Source organism: Macaca thibetana, chromosome 5 (genome assembly GCF_024542745.1).
Source record: "Macaca thibetana thibetana isolate TM-01 chromosome 5, ASM2454274v1, whole genome shotgun sequence".
In the NCBI taxonomy this organism is placed as follows: domain Eukaryota; kingdom Metazoa; phylum Chordata; class Mammalia; order Primates; family Cercopithecidae; genus Macaca; species Macaca thibetana.
In genome coordinates this window covers 138,519,118-138,539,940 of record NC_065582.1, presented here as the reverse complement: position 1 = coordinate 138,539,940, position 20,823 = coordinate 138,519,118, and the positions used below count along the sequence as shown (strand labels likewise).

At 39.8% G+C, this 20,823-nt stretch overlaps 1 protein-coding gene across 2 annotated transcripts in view; it reads right to left on the bottom strand.

The window, feature by feature from the left end:
• Window positions 1–9,508: 9,508 nt before the first annotated feature.
• Window positions 9,509–20,823, bottom strand: part of CNGA1 (cyclic nucleotide gated channel subunit alpha 1) — a 36,318-nt gene continuing 25,003 nt past the window's right edge. For both annotated transcript variants that reach the window (XM_050789931.1, XM_050789930.1), the window contains exons 5-9: window positions 17,079–17,120; window positions 16,889–16,996; window positions 15,881–15,988; window positions 14,618–14,724; window positions 9,509–11,359 (exon numbers count right to left, since the gene is read on the bottom strand). In XM_050789931.1, the coding sequence (XP_050645888.1) occupies window positions 9,951–11,359; window positions 14,618–14,724; window positions 15,881–15,988; window positions 16,889–16,996; window positions 17,079–17,120 (1,774 nt within the window). In that variant the 3' untranslated portion in view covers window positions 9,509–9,950. The remainder of the gene's footprint in view (window positions 11,360–14,617; window positions 14,725–15,880; window positions 15,989–16,888; window positions 16,997–17,078; window positions 17,121–20,823) is intronic.

The window sequence follows — 20,823 nt, the reverse complement described above, 5'->3', positions numbered from 1 at the left end:
TTTACTGGCTCAGAATAGGGAGTGCATGCTGATTGGTTTGTGAGTATGCAAAAAAGATTAAAGGGAAGACACCACTCAAAGGTGGGCACAATAGTATAGAAAACCAATAGAAAAGGGTAGGTATATGCAAAGTAGGTGAAGGGTGGGGATCAATCAGAGGAAAGCATGCCAAACGGAAAGACAAGTTCTCAATCCGGTCTGAGGATTCAACTTGCAGCTTGGCTTTCAGGCTTTAAACTGTCTTCAGCTTGGAGGTAGTGTTTCACTGGGGACCTGCCCCTATCTGCCTAGGCATGTGGCTGCCTCCTGCTGCCCTCAGTGAGACTCTGTTTAAAAAAAAAAAAAAAAAAAAACAACTTCAACAACTTCCCGCTCTCACTCAGTTTCTAATACTCGACATTCTCAACAATCTTGCTGTTGCCTGGTCATCATTTTTGTATTTGTAAAATGAGGAGGGGTGGACTAGATGATCTCTGAGGCCTTTCTACATTCTCCATTCCCTTTCCTTGAATTCTCCACTTTCTTTCTTCTTCACCTAAACTAGTTCAGGGAATATCAAACTATTTCTTTTGAGTCTACACACTTGTTGATTCATATTTTATATTCTGAACTGTCTATAAACCTGGGCATCCAATAACACAGTTTCAGTTAACACAGGAAGAACATTACCTAAATTTACAGTGTCCTAAGTAGACTTATTTCCAATACTGTTAAATCAGTAGTTTTAAGACTTTTTAAAGCAATGGACTTTTTAAAAATAAAAATGTAAACTTAATTTTAATATAAATGCCATTCGCTCCTTTTTGTCCCCTTTTTTTGTTTATCTATAGTACATGTCTTAAACATCAGTAAGCTTTTTGTGATGTAATTATTATTATTCCCTTGGTGAACTTCCTGAAATTAAGAAATATTCAAATGCTTCAATGTGTCTTATTACTTTACCCATTAAATTTAAATTTTAAATTTTATTTGATCATGTTTTCAGTTCAAACTAGTACATATTTTGCTATACTAAAATATTCTGGAAATACTTGTGTCAGAGAAATATTACTTTTTATTGCCAAAGAGCACTGAGTATACCGTTTGTAATCTCTAAACAGCGTCGGGCTTTCAAGGTTATAATTGTAGACCTACATTGCCACCTAATGGTAGGAAGCTTAATCACATCATATTTTAAGTTGGAAACGGTTTTTTAAAAAAAATGTATACCAAATGTTAAAGCAGTCTCTTCCTATGAGAACTCTATATTATAATAGAGTTGGCAGAAGAACAGGGTAAACACTCACCAGACACACTGACAAGACTAGGGATTGAATTTCTATTCCCTCACTGATCTACCATCTCTGAGTCCCAGCTCCTCTCAGATACAACTATTAGGGATCTTCAGATTTTATCCTACCCACCTCCCCCTCCTCACTCCTGCCCTTATGCCAGAACTGTTCTAGTCCTCATATGTTAAGATGCTAGTTCTGGACTACCAATTGGAGTCTAGAATCAACTTGGAATATGACTGGTGTCTGGGTTGCTAAAAGGTGAGTTCCTGCTTTGGCATCCACGGTATCCAAGTCAACACTCTTATCATGAATTTCCCTAAAGCTACATGTTTCCTCTCTAAAAAAAAAAAAAAAAAATCCCTGATGAAGCTGGAATCCAATTATGAACCTCTGCATTGCACCCTAGGTGTCTGTAAACTAAAGCCCACAGTGCAGGTTAAGCACATCAGATTCCTCTCCACATGGAGGAGTCATGAAAAAAAGAATAGTTGGCTAAATTCTCCTTACCCCAAGACTTTGAGCCAAGAATCAGCCACCTGTACATTGTAAGCATCAGCAAGACTATGGAGCTTGGGTCAGGGGTCACCAAATCAGAATCCTTGGCTGTATCTCTAGCCCAGATGAGACTCAAAATATTCACCCTAGTCCTGGACGCTGTAATTAGGGATGCTTCTTCTTGGGAGCCAGCTCTGAGCCAGGTATGTAACTCTTATTCTCCCGATATTACCATATCTGCCTGGTATGAGTAGCCAGCAAGCCTCTTATACTGTCTTAGAGGTTTTTATAACAGGCAAGACATGGCACAAAGAAAAAGAACAAAATGCAGATGCAGGAGAAGTAATAACAAGAACAAGAAGAAAAAGAGAGGAAAAGGAGAACTTGTGTCAGGCAGAAATACATTATGGTATTATATACAACGCACCCACTCCAGTGGGGTCGTGGGGGTGGTTCCCCTACCCAAAGGCAGGAAAAAGTCCCTCAGCATGGCTGAGTTTGGGGCCTTTTATGGGCTCAGAATAGGGAGTGCATGCTGATTGGTTTGTGAGTACACAAAAAAGATTAAAGTGAAGACACCACTCAAAGGTGGGCACAACAGTGTAGAAAACCAATAGAAAAGGGTAGGTATATGTAAAGTAAGCAAAGGGTGGGAACGTGAACCTGGAAGGCCAAGCTTGCAGTGGAGAAATACTTGCCAACTGATATTGAAGGAACAGCCAAGATGAATGGAAACACAGGACTTCAAAGACATAATGTATAGTTCAGTGGATATTCTACTGGTATAACAGAATAAAATATTCCATCTGGTGGGGCGCTTCCAAGATAGCTGAATAGGAACAGCTCCAGTCTATAGCTCCCAGCCAGAGCAATGCAGAAGACGGGTGATTTCTGCATTTCCAACTTAGGTATCGGGTTCATCTCACTGGGGTGTGTCGGACAGTGGGTGCAGCCCACCGAGTGAGAGCCGAAGCAGGGTGAGGCATTGCCTCACCCAGGAAGCGAAAGGAGTCAGGGAATTCCCTTTTCTAACCAAGGGAAACCGTGACACACGGCACATGGAAAATTGGGTCACTCCCACCCAAATACTATGCTTTTCAAAGGGTATTAGCAAATGGCACACCAAGAGATTATATCCCGCACCTGGCTCAGGGGGTCCCACTCCCACGAAGCTTCACTCATTGCTAGCACAGCAGTCTGAGATCAAACTGCAAGGCAGCTGCAAGGCTGGGGGAGGGGTGCCCGCCATTGCTGAGGCTTGAGTAAGTAAACAAAGCGGCCTGGAAGCTCAACTGGGTGGAGCCCACCACAGCTCAGAGAGGCCTGCCTGCCTCTGTAGCCTCCACTTCTGCGGACAGGGCATACCCAAACAAAAGGCAGCAGAAACCTCTGCAGATTTAAATGTCCCTATCTGACAGCTTTGAAGAGAGTAGTGGTTCTCCCAGCATGGAGTTTGAGATCTGAGAATGGACAGACTGCCTCCTCAAGTGGGTCCCTGACCCCCGAGTAGCCTAACCAGGAGGCACCCCCCCAGTAGGGGCAGACTGACACCTCACACGGCCAGGTACCCCTCTGAGACGAAGCTTCCAGAGAAGTGATCAGGCAGCAACATTTGCTGTTCAGGAATATTCGCTGTTCTGCAGCCTCCCCTGCTGATACCCAGGCAAACAGGGTCTGGAGTGAACCTCCAGCAAACTCCAACAGACCTGCAGCTGAGGGTCCTGATTGTTAGAAGGAAAACTAACAAACAGAAAGGACATCCACCCCAAAACCCCATCTGTACCATCATCAAAGACCAAAGGTAGATAAAACCACAAAGATGGGGAAAAAACAGAGCAGAGAAGCTGAAAATTCTAAAAACCAGAGCGCCTCTCCCCCTCCAAAGGAACGCAGCTCCTCGCCAGCAATGGAACAAAGCTGGATGGAGAATGACTTTGACTAGTTGAGAGAAGAAGGCTTCAGATGATCAAACTTCTCTGAGCTAAAGGAGGAATTTCAAACCCATCGCAAAGTGCTAAAAACCTTGAAAAAAGATTAGATGAATGGCTAACTAGAATAACCAGTGTAGAGAAGTCCTTAAATGACCTGATGGAGCTGAAAACCATGATACAAGAACTACGTGACGAATGCACAAGCTTCAGTAACAAATTCGATCAACTGGAAGAAAGGGTATCAGTGATTGAAGAACACATGAATGAAATGAAGCGAGAAGACAAGATTAGAGAAAAAAGAGTAAAAAGAAACAAACAAAGCCTTCAAGAAATATGGGACTATGTGAAAAGACCAAATCTACATCTGATTGGTGTACCTGAAAGTGACGGGGAGAATGGAACCAAGTTGGAAATTACTCTGCAGGATATTATCCAGGAGAACTTCCCCAACCTAGCAAGGCAGGCCAACATTCAAATTCAGGAAATACAGAGAACGCCACAAAGAAACTGCTCGAGAAGAGCAACTCCAAGACACATAATTGTCAGATTCACCAAAGTTGAAATGAAGGAAAAATGTTAAGGACAGCCAGAGAGAAAGATCGGGTTACCCACAAAGGGAAGCCCATCAGACTAACAGTGGATATCTTGGCAGAAACTCTACAAGCCAGAAGAGAGTGGGGGCCAATATTCAACATTCTTAAAGAAAAGAATTTTCAACCTAGAATTTCATATCCAGCCAAACTAAACTTCATAAGTGAAGGAGAAATAAAATCCTTTACAGACAAGCAAATGCTGAGAGATTTTGTCACTACCAGGCCTGCCCTACAAGACATCCTGAAGGAAGCACTAAACATGGAAAGGAACAACCAGACCAGCCACTGCAAAAACACACCAAAATGTAAAGACCAGAGATGCTAGGAAGAAACTGCATCAACTAATGAGCAAAATAACCAGCTAACATCATAATGACGCCATCAAATTCACACATAACAATATTAACCTTAAATGTAAATGGGCTAAATGCCCCAATTAAAAGACACAGACAGGCAAATTGGATAAAGAATCAAGACCCATCAGTATGCTGTATTCAGGAGACCCATCTCACATGCAGAGACACATATAGGCTCAAAATAAAGAGATGGAGGAAGATCTCCCAAGCAAATGTAAAACAAAAAAAAGCAGGGGTTGCAATCCTAGTCTCTGATAAAACACACTTGAAACCATCAAAGATCAAAAGAGACAAAGAAGGCCATTCCATAACAGTAAAGGGATCAGTTCAACAAGAAGAGCTAACTATTGTAAATATATAAGCACCCAATACAGGAGCACCCAGATTCATAAAGCAAGTCCTTAGAGATTTACAAAGAGACTTAGACTCCTACACAATAATAATGGGAGAGTTTAACACCCCACTGTCAACATTAGATCAATGAGACAGAAAGTTAACAAGGATATCCAGGAATTGAACTAAACTCTGGACCAAGTGCACCTAATAGACATCTACAGAACTCTCCACCCCAAATCAACAGAATATACATTCTTCTCAGCACCACATCGCACTTATTCCAAAATTGACCACATAGTTGGAAGTAAAACACTCCTCAGCAAATGTAAAACAACAGAAATTATAACAAACTGTTGATCAGACCACAGTGCAATCGAACTAGAACTCAGGATTAAGAAACTCACTCAAAACCACTCAACTACATGGAAACTGAACAACCTGCTCCTGAATGAATACTGGTTACAAAACGAAATGAAGGCAGAAATAAAGATGTTCCTCGAAACCAATGAGAACAAAGACACAACGTACCAGAATCTCTGGGACACATTTAAAGCAGTGTGTAGAGGGAAATTTATAGCACTAAATGCCCACAAGAGAAAGCAGGAAAGATCTAAAATCAACACCCTAACATAACAATTAAAAGAACTAGAGAAGCAAGAGCAAACACATTCAAAAGCTAGCAGAAGGCAAGAAATAACTAAGATGAGAGCAGAACTGAAGGAGATAGAGACACAAAAAAACCTTCAAAAAATCAATGAATCCAGGAGCTGGTTTTTTGAAAAGATCAACAAAATATATAGACTGCTAGCAAGACTAATAAAGAAGAAAAAGAGAAGAATCAGTAGACGCAATAAAAAAAATGATAAAGGGGATATCACCATGAATCCCACAGAAATACAAACTACCATCAGAGAACACTATAAACACCTCTACCCAAATAAACTAGAAAATCTGGAAGAAATGGACAAATTTCTGGACACATACACCCTCCCAAGACTAAACCAGGAAGAAGCTGAATCCCTGTATAGACCAATAACAGGCTCTGAAATTGAGGCAATAATTAATAGCCTACCAACCAAAAAAAGTCCAGGACCAGATGGATTCACAGCCAAATTCTACCAGAGTTACAGGGAGGAGCTGGTACCATTCCTTCTGAAACTATTCCAATCAATAGAAAAAGAGGAAATCCTCCCTAACTTATTTTATCAGGCCAGCATCATCCTGAAACCAAAGCCTGGCAGAGACACTAGAAAAAAAGAGAATTTTAGACCAATATCCCTGATGAACATCCATGTGAAAATCCTCAATAAAATACTGGCAAACCGAATCCAGCAGCACATCAAAAAGCTAATCCACCATGACTAAGTGGGCTTCATCCCTGGGATGCAAGGCTGGTTCAACATACACAAATCAATAAACATAATCCAGCATATAAACTGAACCAAAGACAAAAACCACATGATTATCTCAATAGATGCAGAAAAGGCCTTTGACAAAATTCAACAACGCTTCATGCTAAAAACTCTCAATAAATTCGGTGTTGATGGGATATATCTCAAAATAATAAGAGCTATTTATAACAAACCCACAGCCAATATCATACTGAATGGGCAAAAACTGCAAGCATTCCCTTTGAAAACTGGCACAAGCCAGGGATGCCCTCTCTCACCACTCCTATTCAACATAGTGTTGGAAGTTCTGGCCGGGGCAATCAGGCAGGGGAAAGAAATAAAGGGTATTCAATTAGGAAAAGAGGAAGTCAAATTGTCTCTGTTTGCAGATGACATGATTGCATATTTAGAAAACCACATCGTCTCAGCCCATAATCTCCTTAAGCTGATAAGCAACTTCGGCAAAGTCTCAGGATACAAAATCAAGGTGCAAAAATCACAAGCATTCTTATACATGCATAAAAGACAAACAGAGAGCCAAATCATGACTCCCATTCACAATTGCTTCAAAGAGAATAAAATACCTAGGAATCCAACTTACAAGGGATGTGAAGGACCTCTTCAAGGAGAACTGCAAACCACTGCTCAACGAAATACAAGAGAACACAAACAAATGGAAGAACATTCCATGCTCACAGACAGGAAGAATCAATATTGTGAAAATGGCCATACTGCCCAAGGTAATTTATAGATTCAATGCCACCCCCATCAAGCTACCAATGACTTTCTTCAGAGAATTGGAAAAAACTACTTTAAAGTTCGTATGGAACCAAAAAAGAGCCTGCATCTCCAAGACAATCCTAAGTCAAAAGAACAAAGCTGGAGGCATCATGCTACCTGACTTCAAACTATACTACAAGGCTACAGTAACCAGAACAGCATGGTACTGGTACCAAAACAGAGATATAGACCAATGGAACAGAACAGAGCCCTCAGAAATAATACCACACATCTACAACCATCTTTGACAAACCTGACAACAACAAGAAATGGGGAAAGGATTCCCTATTTAATAAATGGTGCTGGGAAAATTGGCTAGCCATATGTAGAAGGCTGAAACTGGATCCCTGCCTTATACTTTATACAAAAATTAATTCAAGATGGATTAAAGACTTAAATGTTAGACCTAAAACCATAAAAACCCTAGAAGAGAACCTAGGCAGTACTATTCATGACATAGGCATGGGCAAGGACTTCATGTCTAAAACACCAAAAGTAATGGCAACAAAAGCCAAAATTGACAAATGGGATCTCATTAAACCAAAGAGTTTCTGCACAGCAAAATAAACTACCATCAGGTTGAACAAGCAACCTACAGAATGGGAGAAAATTTTTGCAATCTACTCATCTGACAAAGGGCTAATATCCAGAATACACAAAGAACTTAAACAAATTTACAAGAAAAAAAACAAACAACCCCATCAAAAAGTGGGCGAAGGATATGATCAGACACTTCTCAAAAGAAGAAGTCAGCCAACAGACACATGAAAAATTGCTCATCATCACTGCCCATCAGAGAAATGCAAATCAAAACCACAATGAGATACCGTCTCACACCAGTTATAATGGTGATCATTAAAAAGTCAGGAAACAACAGGTGCTAGAGAGGATGTGGAGAAATAGAAACACTTCTACACTGTTGGTGGGATTGTAAACTAGTTCAACCATTGTGGAAGACAGTGTGGTGATTCCTCAAGGATCTAGAATTAGAAATAACATTTGACCCAGCCATCCCATTACTGGGTATATACCCAAAGGATTATAAATTATGCTGCTATAAAGACACATGCACACATATGTTTCTTGTAGCACTATTCACAATAGCAAAGACTTTGAACCAACCCAAATGTCCATCAATGATAAACTGGATTAAGAAAATGTGGCACATATATACCATGGAATACTATGCAGCCATAAAAAAGGATGAGTTCATGTCCTTTGTAGGGACATGGATGAAGCTGGAAACCATCATTCTCAGCAAACTATCGCAAGGACAGAAAACCAAAGACTGCATGCTCTCACTCATAGATGGGAATTGAACAATGAGAACACCTGGACACAGGAAGGGGAACATGACACACCGGGGCCTGTTGTGGGGGGGGGGAGGGGGGAGGGAGGGATAGCATTAGGAGATATACCTAATGTAAATGACGAGTTAGTGGGTGAAGCACACTAACATGGCACATGTATACATATGTAACAAACCTGCATGTTGTGCACATGTACCCTAGAACTTAAAGTATAAAATAATAATAATAATAATAAATATATACCATCGGCATACCCTGATCAAGGTCTGTTTAAGTATCTGAAATGTCAAATTATCAAGAAGCTGTTTTTAGTCATGTCATTATAGATAGGGATAGAAATCTTCTAGTGATCTGTGTTAAGAAAGATTTTTTGAGCCACATCCGGGTTCAGCAGAAGCTGGCTGATCGATTAGCAATGTTTTCCACATCCACACGCTTGCCGGATAGTTTCCTTTTCTTTTCTAGAACATCCTCTCATTAACTCCTTCCTGGTTCTCTACATGCATGCTTCTCAAGCTTTAACATGGATATGAAACACTTGCTAAGATGCAGATTCTGATGCAGTAGGTAGGGGTAGAGCCCATGATTCTGCATTTCTGAGAAGCTCCCAGGTGATGCTCATGCTGGTCCCCAGAACTTTCAAGTCGCCTTTTTTAACATTATGACAATTTCCCTTGTTAATTACCCAGAAATATTATTACTTTATCCTTTTTTCTTACTGCTGGCCAGGCAGAGAAGTAAGAAAATAGCCACTGCTGTCAGGTCTTAATAATCAGAAAAAAATTAAAATTTAATATAAAAGATTCCTAAAACATTCTATGATGTTCAGTGTGATATATCTCTATATTTATATGTGTGTATACATATATATATTCATAAAGTCTGATTTATTATGCTTTTATTGGTAAAAAGTTTCTCTCAACCACTCTTTCTCAGTCCTAGACTACAAAAATGATTGATTTTTCCTTAAAATGACCCTGAAGTTCTGCAAGATCCTAAACTCCCTGCTAAATTATCAAATAACTCATTTTCACTACAGTTGCATAATTAATTTTACTTTATTGCAGTCTAATTTTTTAAAATGTTATCCCAAACATGATGTACATGGTAATTCTCAGTTACTTCAAATACACTTCACTCAACAATGGAAATGGCATGAAAGTGAGGGATACTTATTCATTTTTATGAAGATTATTACATAAAACGAGCATATGTGAAAAAAATCAGAAGATACAGCCATTGACAAGTTAATCAGTTTATATCTTTGCACATTATCAGTTGTGAAAAATCCCAAGATATAAAGCTTTTTTAATCATAGTATCTCTCAGAGAGGGTGTGGGCCTTGTACCTTGCACCAAAGCACATTTTCCTCATGGAAAAATTTCCGAACTGAGTCTTCCTCTTCTTTAAAGTTTTATTTGATGTCAGTCACAAGATCAGAAGGATCATGAGGCGTGTCCCTGTCAATGACCAGCTTTTCAGTTCTATGTAGAGTCAATGGGCCCACTTTCTACTCCAGGTCCCTCAATACTTGAAAATTCTGTGTCAATAAGCGGTTTCAGAAATTTCTCAACCTTGGTTAATCTTTGTTTCAGTTTCTGCTGCATGGACTCATACTCAGCCAAGATTCGGGCAAACCTTGTTTGCAGGAGGTCTACTGACCCCTCCATTCGAGTAACTTTCTCTTCAAGATCTTTAGGATCACTGCCAGCATTTGCAATGTTTAGATCCAGTAGACCATCTTTCATTAAAATCTGCTTCCCTTTCTCTTCCAGCATAGTTTTGGCATCTGGATACTCAGTTAGAGCTTCCATGAGGTCATCTTTTGAGAGACAGAACAGGTCTGAGTAGCCAATACTTTTAATATTGGCAGTTCGTCGATTGCCGGCTTTGCTCCCTTTAATATTAAGAATGCTGATCTCACCAAAGTAGCTGCCGTCGCTCAATACCACAAACTGAGTGACTCCATCATCTGCCACCACAGCGAGTTTGCCTTCCTTGATAATGTACATCTCTCGTCCAATATCCCCTTTCTTGCAAATATAATCTCCAGGACTGTAGACTTGGGGTTGCAATTTCAAGACCAACTCCACCAACAGACCAGCTTCACAATCAGCAAAAATGCGTACCTTTTTTAATGTGTCTAAGTGAACATTGATGGCAATTTCTGCTCTTAGTTTATCAGGTAGATACTTTAAGACTTCTTTCTCATCAACTGTTTTTTTGTTGGTCCACAGGTAGTCAAACCATTTAATAACCCTCTTTTCCATATCTTTGCTTACATTTCGAAAATGCATATATTGCTTGATAGCATCAATTCTTGCTTGAAATTCTGCTCTGGCCGCATTCATGTTGGAAATCATAGAACCTATGTTACCAACGATGGTAGCAAAAATTAGCACTCCAATTAGGAAATCAACCACCACAAAGACATACTCAGAATCCCTCACAGGAGGGGGTGTTTCACCAATGGTAGTCAAAGTCAGTGTAGACCAGTAAAGGCTGTATACGTATTTTCTAGCCAAACGGCCAAATTCAGGATCATTAGTATCAGGGTAGACCCATGTATCATTTCCAAATCCAATAGCTTTAGAAATAGAGTAGTACACACATGCATTCCAGTGGATAATGATGACGATGTACATAACAAGGTTGGAAATCCTGAAGATGTTTGGATAGTTTGTCCTTGTTTCTGTTCTCTGGAAGAACTCAAACATACGAGAGATTCGTAATAACCTGTTTAATCTAATTTCTGGATAGTTCCACCCTAACTTAAAATACAGCAAATCAGTTGGTATCAGTGACAGAACATCAAGTTTAAATTGTAAGTTGGATTTATATTTATTTATGAGTTTAAGTTCTTCCTTTACCAGCAGTCCTTGTTCTAGGTAACCTAAAATAAAAAATAAAATAAATTCAGTGTTTCTCCTTTTTATGTAATTGTGAATTTTTGTGAAGTAACTGTCAATTAACTTTGTTGAGGTCAAAAGAAAAATTCATTTTCAATAAATATGACTTTAACAATGTAATAAAATACAACTATCAATCAACCTATGGCTGTAGAAAATATTCTGCTGCAGAAATAAAAGGTAAAATTTTGGCCAGACAGCTCACATCTGTAATCCCAGTACTTTAGGAGGCTGAGACTCAATATCACTTGAGCCTGGGAGTTCGAGGCTGCAGTGACCCATGATAGCACTACTGCATCCAGCCTGGGCAACAGTGAGACCCTGTCTCACAAAAAAAAAAAAAAAAAAAAAAAAAAAAAAAAGTAAAATTTTGTAAGTGCAAAAGTGAAAGTGTATGAATCTCTCAAGGTCTATCATCTCCATCCAGGTAAAGCCATTCCTTTCATGAGTAGTGTTCTTGTGATATTGTGAGATAAATACATACATATATATATATATATATGGTCCCTGGCACAGGACTCTTAAAACTCTTGTAATTTCCTAAGCAATATGGTTACTAAGTGATTTTTTTTTTTTTAGTCAGAGTCACCCAGGCTGGAGTGCAGTGGTGCAATCTCGTCTTGCTGCAACTTCTGCCTCCCGGGTTCAAGCAATTCTTCTGCCTCAGCCTCCTGAGTAGCTAGGACTACAGGCACGTGCCACCACACCCAGCTAATTTTTGTACTTTAGTAGAGACAGGGTTTCACCATATTGGCCAGGCTGGTCTCGATCTCCTGACCTCATGATCCACCGGCCTTGGACTCCCAAAGTGCTGGGATTACAGGCGTGAGCCACTGAGCCCGGCCCTAAGTCCATCTTTTGTTATGGTATTTGGTTCTTGACCCCAGTTCCTGAAACAGAGTTATTTGTCCCTTGATGTTTCCTGGGTGATAGAAATGTCTTTTGTTCTGGCCAGGTGCAGTGGCTCACACCTATAATCCCAGTGCTTTGGAAGGCTGAGGCAGGAGGATCCCTTGAGTACAGGAGTTCGAGACCAGCCTAAGTCTCTATGATATTATAAGAAAGAAAGAGAGAGAGAGAAAGAGAGAGAGAGAGAAAGAAAGAAAGAAAGAAAGAAAGAAAGAAAGAAAGAAAGAAAGAAAGAAAGAAAGAAAGAAAGAAAGAAAGAAAGAAAGAAAGAAAGAAAGAAAGAAAGAAAGAGAAGGAAAAAGAAGAAAAGAAAGAAGGAAGGAAGGAAGGAAGGAGAAGGAAGAAAGAAAGAAAGAAAGAAAGAAAGAAAGAAGAAAAGAGGGGAGAAGGGAGGGGAGGAAGGAGGGAAAGGAAGGAAGGAAGGAAGGAAAGGAAGGAAGGAAGGAAGGAAGGAAGGAAGGAAGGAAGGAAGGAAAGAAAGAAGGAAGAAGGAAGGAAGGAAGGAAGGAAGGAAGGAAGGAAGGAAGAAAGAAAGAAAGAAAGAAAGAAAGAAAGAAAGAAAGAAAGAAAGAAAGAAAGAAAGAAAAGAAAGAAAGAAAGAAAGAAAGAGAGAAAGAGAGAGAAAGAAAGAAAGGAGGAAGGAGGGAAGGAAGGAAAAGGTGAGGTCCAAGATGGGGCTGGTCACCAGAAAGACTAAGTTATGTTTAGAAGCTTGGAACTTTTACCCCAACCTCCTTCATCCAGGAAAGGGAGAAGCACTGGAGACTGAGTTAATAGTCCATCATGCCTCCATGGTGAAGCCTCTATAAAAATCCCTGAACTATGGGGTTTGGAGCATTATCAGGTTGGTGAACACATCTACGAACTAGGAGGGTGCCACACCCCAGTTCCATGGGGACAAAAGCCCCTGTTCTCATGACTCTTCCCAACTTTGCCCTATGTATCTCTTCATCTGGCTCTTCCTCGGTATCCAGTATCATATCCTTTATTAATAAAATAAAGCAGTAAACGTAAGTGTTTTCCTAAGGTCTGTAAGTTGTGCTAGCAAATTACTGGACCCACGAGGGAGCTATGGGAACCCCAATATATAGTTGGTCAGTCAGAAGCACAAGCCACAACCTGAGACTTACGATTGGCATCTGAAGCGGGGGATCATCTTGGGAGACTGAGCCCTTAACGTGTGAGGCCTGTTCTAACTCCCGTGAGTGTGCGAATTCAGTTAAATTTTAACCCAGCTGGTGTTACAGAATTGCTTGGTGTGTAGAGGAAACACCACATACATATTGGAGACCAGAATTGTATTGTATTGAGAGTGTAGTAATATACAATGCGTTGTTGTTTTTTCCCCCACCATACACAGTTCGTGGAAGGTTTCCTGAACACGCTAGTGATGTACCTAATAGCCCATGCCACTGCCTTGTCAGAATCCCAGCTCTACCCTGGATGCTTGGGTACTTGCCCTGTGCTGTCTATTTTGCATATTCTTGCCTTACCCCTTCAATGTGAAGCATAAGTGTCCCTTGAGGCTCCATTTTCATCTGTCATTCTTGCTCCCTTAGACACTTGGGATCTTCCCTCCTATGCTGTTACCATGGGGCTTGTGTGTTTTAAACCCAGCATTTCAGCCATCTGATACATTACACTAGGAAAGGGATTTGCTCCTTCTCCTAAACTGACTACCAAAGTTACAAATATGACAGAGCGAGTGGAGCATTGTTCCAGGATACTAGTATTTAGAGAATGTTCTATTTTACATAATGATTCTTTAAAGGTTATAGTCTGTGTATACTGGTTACATTTGCGAGTGAAGAGTGGTGTAGAAACAATCAGCTTCTACCTACTTAACAGAAATACTTCCGAAGCTATCCCCTCCAGTCAATAATATCTCATCATAAACCACAAAGCTGAGCTAAATGCATTTTTCCTCCTTCTTATAAAATTTTGAATATGGCTCTGCTGAGGACAACGACATTTTTCCCCATGACTCTTTAAGTTATCTCCCTGTTAGGTAGCAATTACTCTTCCCCCTGTAACTGGCAGAATATTTCTGCTCTCTCTATTCCTCTCGCCTGGCACAAAACCAATGAACAAGATAATGGAGGAAAGCCGCATCTACTTGTCAAAAGGTTGCCTGGTAACTTCCTCTGAATCAGCTGGAGTCATCTAAGCCTGTGAGTTTATACATCGTGACTCTTGCTTTCACCTGTGCCTTTTTCTCTAGAACAGATTTTTGTGGGTTTACTTTGAAGAATACTTGGATTAGGAAATGTCAAATTACAATGCTAGAGATAAAAGCATAAAATTTTAAAATATTCAAAACTGAACATATTTACCTGTCCTTGTTCGTACAAACGTATCAATTAAATAGACTATGTCTGATACGTAATCTAAAATGAGCCAATATTCTAGGTAATCAGATTGAAGTTCATCAAAACATGCTCTGTAAAAAAAGAAACACCTGTATAAATAAAAAAGAAATGTGGGCCAATTTAAGTAAAAGTTCTCTTTGTATATTTTCTTTATCATGGTGAGAAGCACAGCACGCTCAGGCTAGGAGAGGTCCTTAGAGTCCTTTAATCAACCATGGCTTTCCCGAAACTCTCCCTGAGTGGTTGGATTTTGATCCTCACACTTCTGAATTCTAACATCCTTTCCATGATGCTAGTCAGCTTTGTAAAATCATCCAATAAGAATAAGTGGGTTGAATGTTACAAGTATACAGCAAGACAGAAGGAATAAATTCAATGTTTGATTAACAGACTGTACTTAACAAAAACGTATTGAACTTGGGTGATGGACACCCTAAATACCCTTTGTTATATACAAGTAACAAAATTTCACACATACCCCAAAAATTTGTACAAAAAAATCTTTAAATAAATTTAAAAAATAAATGGCCTAAAACTAAAATCAAAATATGTTGGGTGAAACACATTGATCACCTGGTTCATATTGACTATCTGTACCCAAAATGTTTTAGGAAATTGTGCTTGGCCTTGGATGAGGGAGATGTTTACCATGTAAAAGACACTAAATCCTTGACCTTTATCCACTATTGGCAACATTTTTTTCTCATAGGCCAAAGAAAATAGTTTCTCCCAATGTTCTAATTAAGTTATCATACAACCAAAAGTTTACAAGTCTTCCCCTCCAACAACAGACACTGGGGTCTATTTGAGAGTGACAGGTGGGAGAAGGGAGAGAAGCAGAAAAAATAACTATTTGGTACTAGGCTTAATACCTGGGTGAGAAAATAATCTGTGCACCAAACCCCTGTGACATGAGTTTACCTATATAACAAGCCTGCACATATACCCCCGAACCTAAAATGAAAGGTAAAAAAATTAAAAAAGAAAAGTCTTCCCCTGACCCCTCCATGCATCCCAGTACTGGAGACCCAGTTATACTGAGAACTGAAGCACCTCCTCCTGATTCCAGGAAAACACACTGAGTATAATCTAACCTCTCTTTACCACCTGCAGTAGAGAAAGGGGGTGTGTCCTAAAAGGCTCTAAGTCAAATTGTTTAGTCAGTGAACTTGGAAATTAGAAATGGGGTGAGATCCACAAAAACAAACAAAAAAAAATTATAGACACCTGGCAATAACCATTGTCCAGTTGTACATAACAGGTAAGGTGATGCAAAACAGCCAGTTGTAATACGTGTTTCCCGAAGGATCAATAACCACAACTTCTTTCTTCTCCCTAGCAGCAATTAGAAATAAAGGGGATAGTTACCAAGATACAAGAACATTTTTATTTACCATATTAAACATCATTATGCCCATCAACCACAATTAATGAAATGGAAGTAAGCTGGAGAAGCTCACTCTGCAGTGGGAAGATTAGCATGGAATAAGAGCATTAGTCATAAGAAAGTGGTTAGTGAGGGGTGGATAAATAACGAAATGACCAGTCTTATATTAAAGCATACATTAGGTTTTTACTAAAGCCCTGGTTTCACTGAGATACTGCAGTCAGTTGTATACTTCAGCCACTGAGAGGGAATAGATCCGAGGCCCCCAACACCCAGGCTGTGGGCCAGTACTGGTCTGTGGTCTGTTAGGAAGCCGGTGGGCCACACAGCAGGAGGTGAGCTGCGGGGCAAGGGAGCATTACCGCCTGAGCTCCGTCTCCTGTCAGATCAGCAGCGGCATTAGGTTCTCATAGGAGCACAAACCTTATTGTGATCTGTGCGTGCAAGGAATCTAGGTTGCACACTCCTTATAAGAATGTAATCAAAATAAAAATTAAATTTTTATTTCAGCTTTTAAAATGATGGTAGGATCCTAGAAACCTAATCCTCCTTGGAACCTAAATATTTCTCAGCGATAAGTTATCTTCACTAATGCTTAGGGAAGCGAATTAACCATAGAGAATTAAGAATAATGCTACCGTTGCTAATTTGAGGGAAATTAGAAAATGTTTTAATTCACTTCCGATAATTTATGTTAAATGTTTATTTTTCAATATTTAAAGACATTTAGTCTTTACACAGGGCTCTTTACTGTAAAGTTTCTTTCTACTTTGTATTATGGAAAACCGTCCCTGCATCTAAAACCCATCACAATTTCATTCTATTTCAATGCCAGTAAAAGTGCTTACTCTTCTTTCTTATCTTTGCTTTTCTCCTCTTTTTTTTTCTTCTCTTTGTCCTTTTTCTTCTTTTTCTTCTCTAGGTCCTTTTTATTTTCGTTTTTATCATCTGACTTGCTGAAAAAGTTAAGCAAGTAGTATTAAAATACAGAAATGTTATGGGCAGAAAAATGTGGGGTAATTCTTGCCAAAGTCTTACCTCTTCTTTGCTTTTTTCTTTTTCTTTTTTTCTTCTGGTTCTCTAAAGAGAAAAATAATATATCTGTCACATAATCACAGTCTTCCACTCTGATTTACTTTCTTTTTCATCAAGCAAATATCTCAGCCTTGCATTCAAAGACCTGCTTCCGTGCTCAAAACCCATCTGGTCTCTTGCTGGAGATTTCTACCAAAAAAAGGGGAGGGATAATTATCCAGATAATAAACAAAAACTTCTAAGCTAATAGATGTGGGAAGTAGAAACGAATGGAGATGAATAAAGGCATAAAACCAAGGAGAAAAATTTAAGAAACAACAGCCCCCCAAGAGTGTTCTTCCAAAGTGTTAATGTATTAAAAATAATTTTTAAAATTTAAGCTTCTTGACATCATTTATATTTATCCTTGAATAAAATCATTGAGAATTTTAAGAAAATGTCATCAATTTTCTTTAGAGGGAATAACTCTGACTGAAGTCATTTTTCATGAGTAATCAACAAGCTGTCTGGTAATATGGTGGAATCTCAATTATTAGAATAATTTATCAGATTTAAGGCCACCTTTTTCTACATACAATTTCTTCTTGAGTGGAGATTGTGTAACTAGTGCCTCTTTCTATAATTAACTTTCTCTATCAGCAGGGGAATAGATTCTGAAGTCAGACAGACCTAGGGTTATAGCAGGCTGCCGTTGTCAGCTCAGATGTCTTAGGAAATTTCATTATCCAGACATGAATGAAAAGGCATCTCATTACCACTAGGATAGTCAGAGAAGGCTTTTAAAAGGAGGTAGGTCTAAAGCTAGGCCTCAAAGTATGACTAAGAGTTGGAGAAGTTGAGAAGAGAGAGGATATTAGAGCAGAAAAATTTCTAAGTGCAATGGACTTAATCTGGGTAAGAATGACCCAGCAGAAGTGGAAAGCCTCTGTTGAGAAGAAATGGAAGATAAGATTGACAAGTGAGGTGAGGCTTAACATCCAAGATGGTCACGTACAAACAGGGACAGAACCATAAAGTTGGATAAGGAAGAATTTACTGCTATGGGAGTACACTTCTATGAGTCAAGATTTGACAGCCTACCATGGATCCTGAAGGATGATGTCAACACACTACTCAAACGGCTCTTGGAAACCTGGAAAAGGTAATGGCCTATACAAAATGAAATAAACATTAACACCATGGCAGATGGTGGAGGAAGGTATCAAAAGACTCAGAAAAGTGGCATCTTGAAGTGGATACACTGTTTGGAAGATAGCCTACCAGCTAATTATGTTCCCAAAGAGAGCTCGAAGGATGCAAAAGTGATGTGGAATAGGCTGGTGAGAGGGGTATTAGTAGCTTTGAGAAGTTCAGTGGTGCTATCCTCTGTAGGCCAGGGCTGATGACGGGAAATTCCGTTACAGAACTGGGTTCTCTGAGAGCAACAGGGTTAATAAGATCCAGAAATAACTGAGACTAATGGCAGTGCTTACCCATCAGAAGTAAGGTTTCTTCAGTAATTATAATGAGCATTAAGGTGGGTATGGTAACAAAGGGGCTTAACCTATAGACAGCTATGGAGGAGGTTAATAGAACACAGTATTCCTAGACAGATGGGAAGACTATTAGCTAGTTAGGGTATTATTTAATATATACAACCAAAACAAATCAGGAATGAATAATTAGGAGGTTGAGGTCAACTCATTCCATCAAAAAAATCAGAATCTTTGTAAGGGCACGGTGGCCCATGGCTATAATCCCAGCACTCTGGGAGGTCGAAGTGGGAGGATCACTCAAGCCCAGGAGTTCAAGACCAGCCTGGGCAACATAGCGAGACCCTATCTCAAAAAATGAATTGATTCATTACAATTTAAATTTTAAAAAAAATCAGAATCCTTAGAAAAGTTCCAGATCTAAGCCAATACTTAGACCTAAAACCACTGACTAGAGGAGATGCCATGACCCATGAAGAAAAACTCTGCAACACTATGACAAATATATTCCAGTAATGATTTCCTCAGTCTTTGTCCTAAAGAACCTATGGCCATTACTTAGATCACTGTACTCTGGGGGAAAAAAAAGAATTCCTAGATCCATCGAAGACTGGCACAGGATCCAAGTTGATGTTGACACCTAGGGATTGAAGCATCATTGTGGCCCCCTGTTAAACTTGAAGAGCATATGATGGACTGGTAATAATAGATTTCTGGATGAGATATGACTTATGGTGTTTCCACTGAGTCCACAGACCCACTACTATGTGATCATTTCTCCAGTTCCTAAATGTAAAAGTGAAATGTATGTAATTCTTGAATATAAAAGTAGAATGTATACAAGTTCCTGAATATAAAAGAGAAATGTATATAATTGTATAAAATCACGCATGGAGGAGTGGTGGTCTCTCTTAATTTCCCCATGTAATTTATCATCTGACTCCCATAAAAACTAAATAGATCCTAGTGGATGGCAGATAGACTATTGCAAAATCAACCAAGTAGTAGCCCCAATTGCAGCTGCCGTGTCCTATGTGGAAAATAACAGAAACCCACTCTGTGATCATTTCTCCAGTTCCTAAATGTAAAGTGAAATTTACATAATTCCTGAATACAAAAGCGAAATGTAGATTAATGGTCATTGGCAGAACTCCCACCCTTACCCCACTAGTTCCTTGGCTTGTGAGGAAAGAAGGGTAAGATCAAGGAGAAGCCCTTAAGCTGCTTCCCACCTTCTGGCCAAAAGCAACATTGTATCCTGGGGAGAAAAAGAAATTCCATCCTTAAAGACCTAAAGGATGCAGGGGAAGTGATCCCTCTTCATTTCCCCACATAATTCATCATCTGACCACTGCAAAAACCAAATGGATCCTAATGGACAGCAGTAGATGACTGCAAAATCAACCAAGTGGTAGCCCCAATTGCAGCTGCTGTGTCATATGTGGAAAACCATGCATTCACTTGATATACACTGCATACCTAAGGTTCTGGGTCAGTCATGTGAATGTCATTTTTCACTACTATCAGGAAAGACGATCAGACATAGTTCCTACTCACATGGGATGACAAACTGTACACATCTACACTCTTCCAAGGCTATATTAACTCTCTTTCCTACTGTCATGACAGTCTTGAGGGACCTGGATCATGTGGACATTTCTCAAAGCACCACATTAGTCCACTATGTCTGTATCAATGGCATTCTGTTAATCAGACCCTGAAATAGGATTACCTTCCCAAAATGCTGGGATTACAGGTCTGAGCCACCATGCCTGGCCTTCAGTACCTTTCTTTATGTCATTTTCCATGGCTGGAAATTTCCATTCCTTTTCCACTATGTCATTTTCCACTCAGCACCTATTTATCAGCCCCCACCTGTGGCCATATGTGGGGTTCTTTAGAAGGAGCTGATACAGCGTGTTGCATAGATGGGTCAGTTTAGAATGTGGATGCAAGCCAAAATGGGCTGTGTCTGCACCACAGCCTCACTTAGAGACGGTCTTGAAAGACAGTGTGAGGTTAATTTCCCCAATGGCACAGCTTCAAGCAGTATACAGTCATCTAGTTTGTATGGAAAAAGAAATAGTCCAAGCTGGGTGTGGTGGCTCATGCCTGTAATCCCAGCTCTTTAGGATGCTGAGGTGGGAGGATCACTTGAGGCCAACGAGTTGGAGACCAGCCTGGCCAACATGGCAAAACCCCACTAAAAATACAAAAATTAGCCAGGCGGGGTGGCGCACACCTATAATCCCAGCTATCGGGAGGCTGAGGCAGGA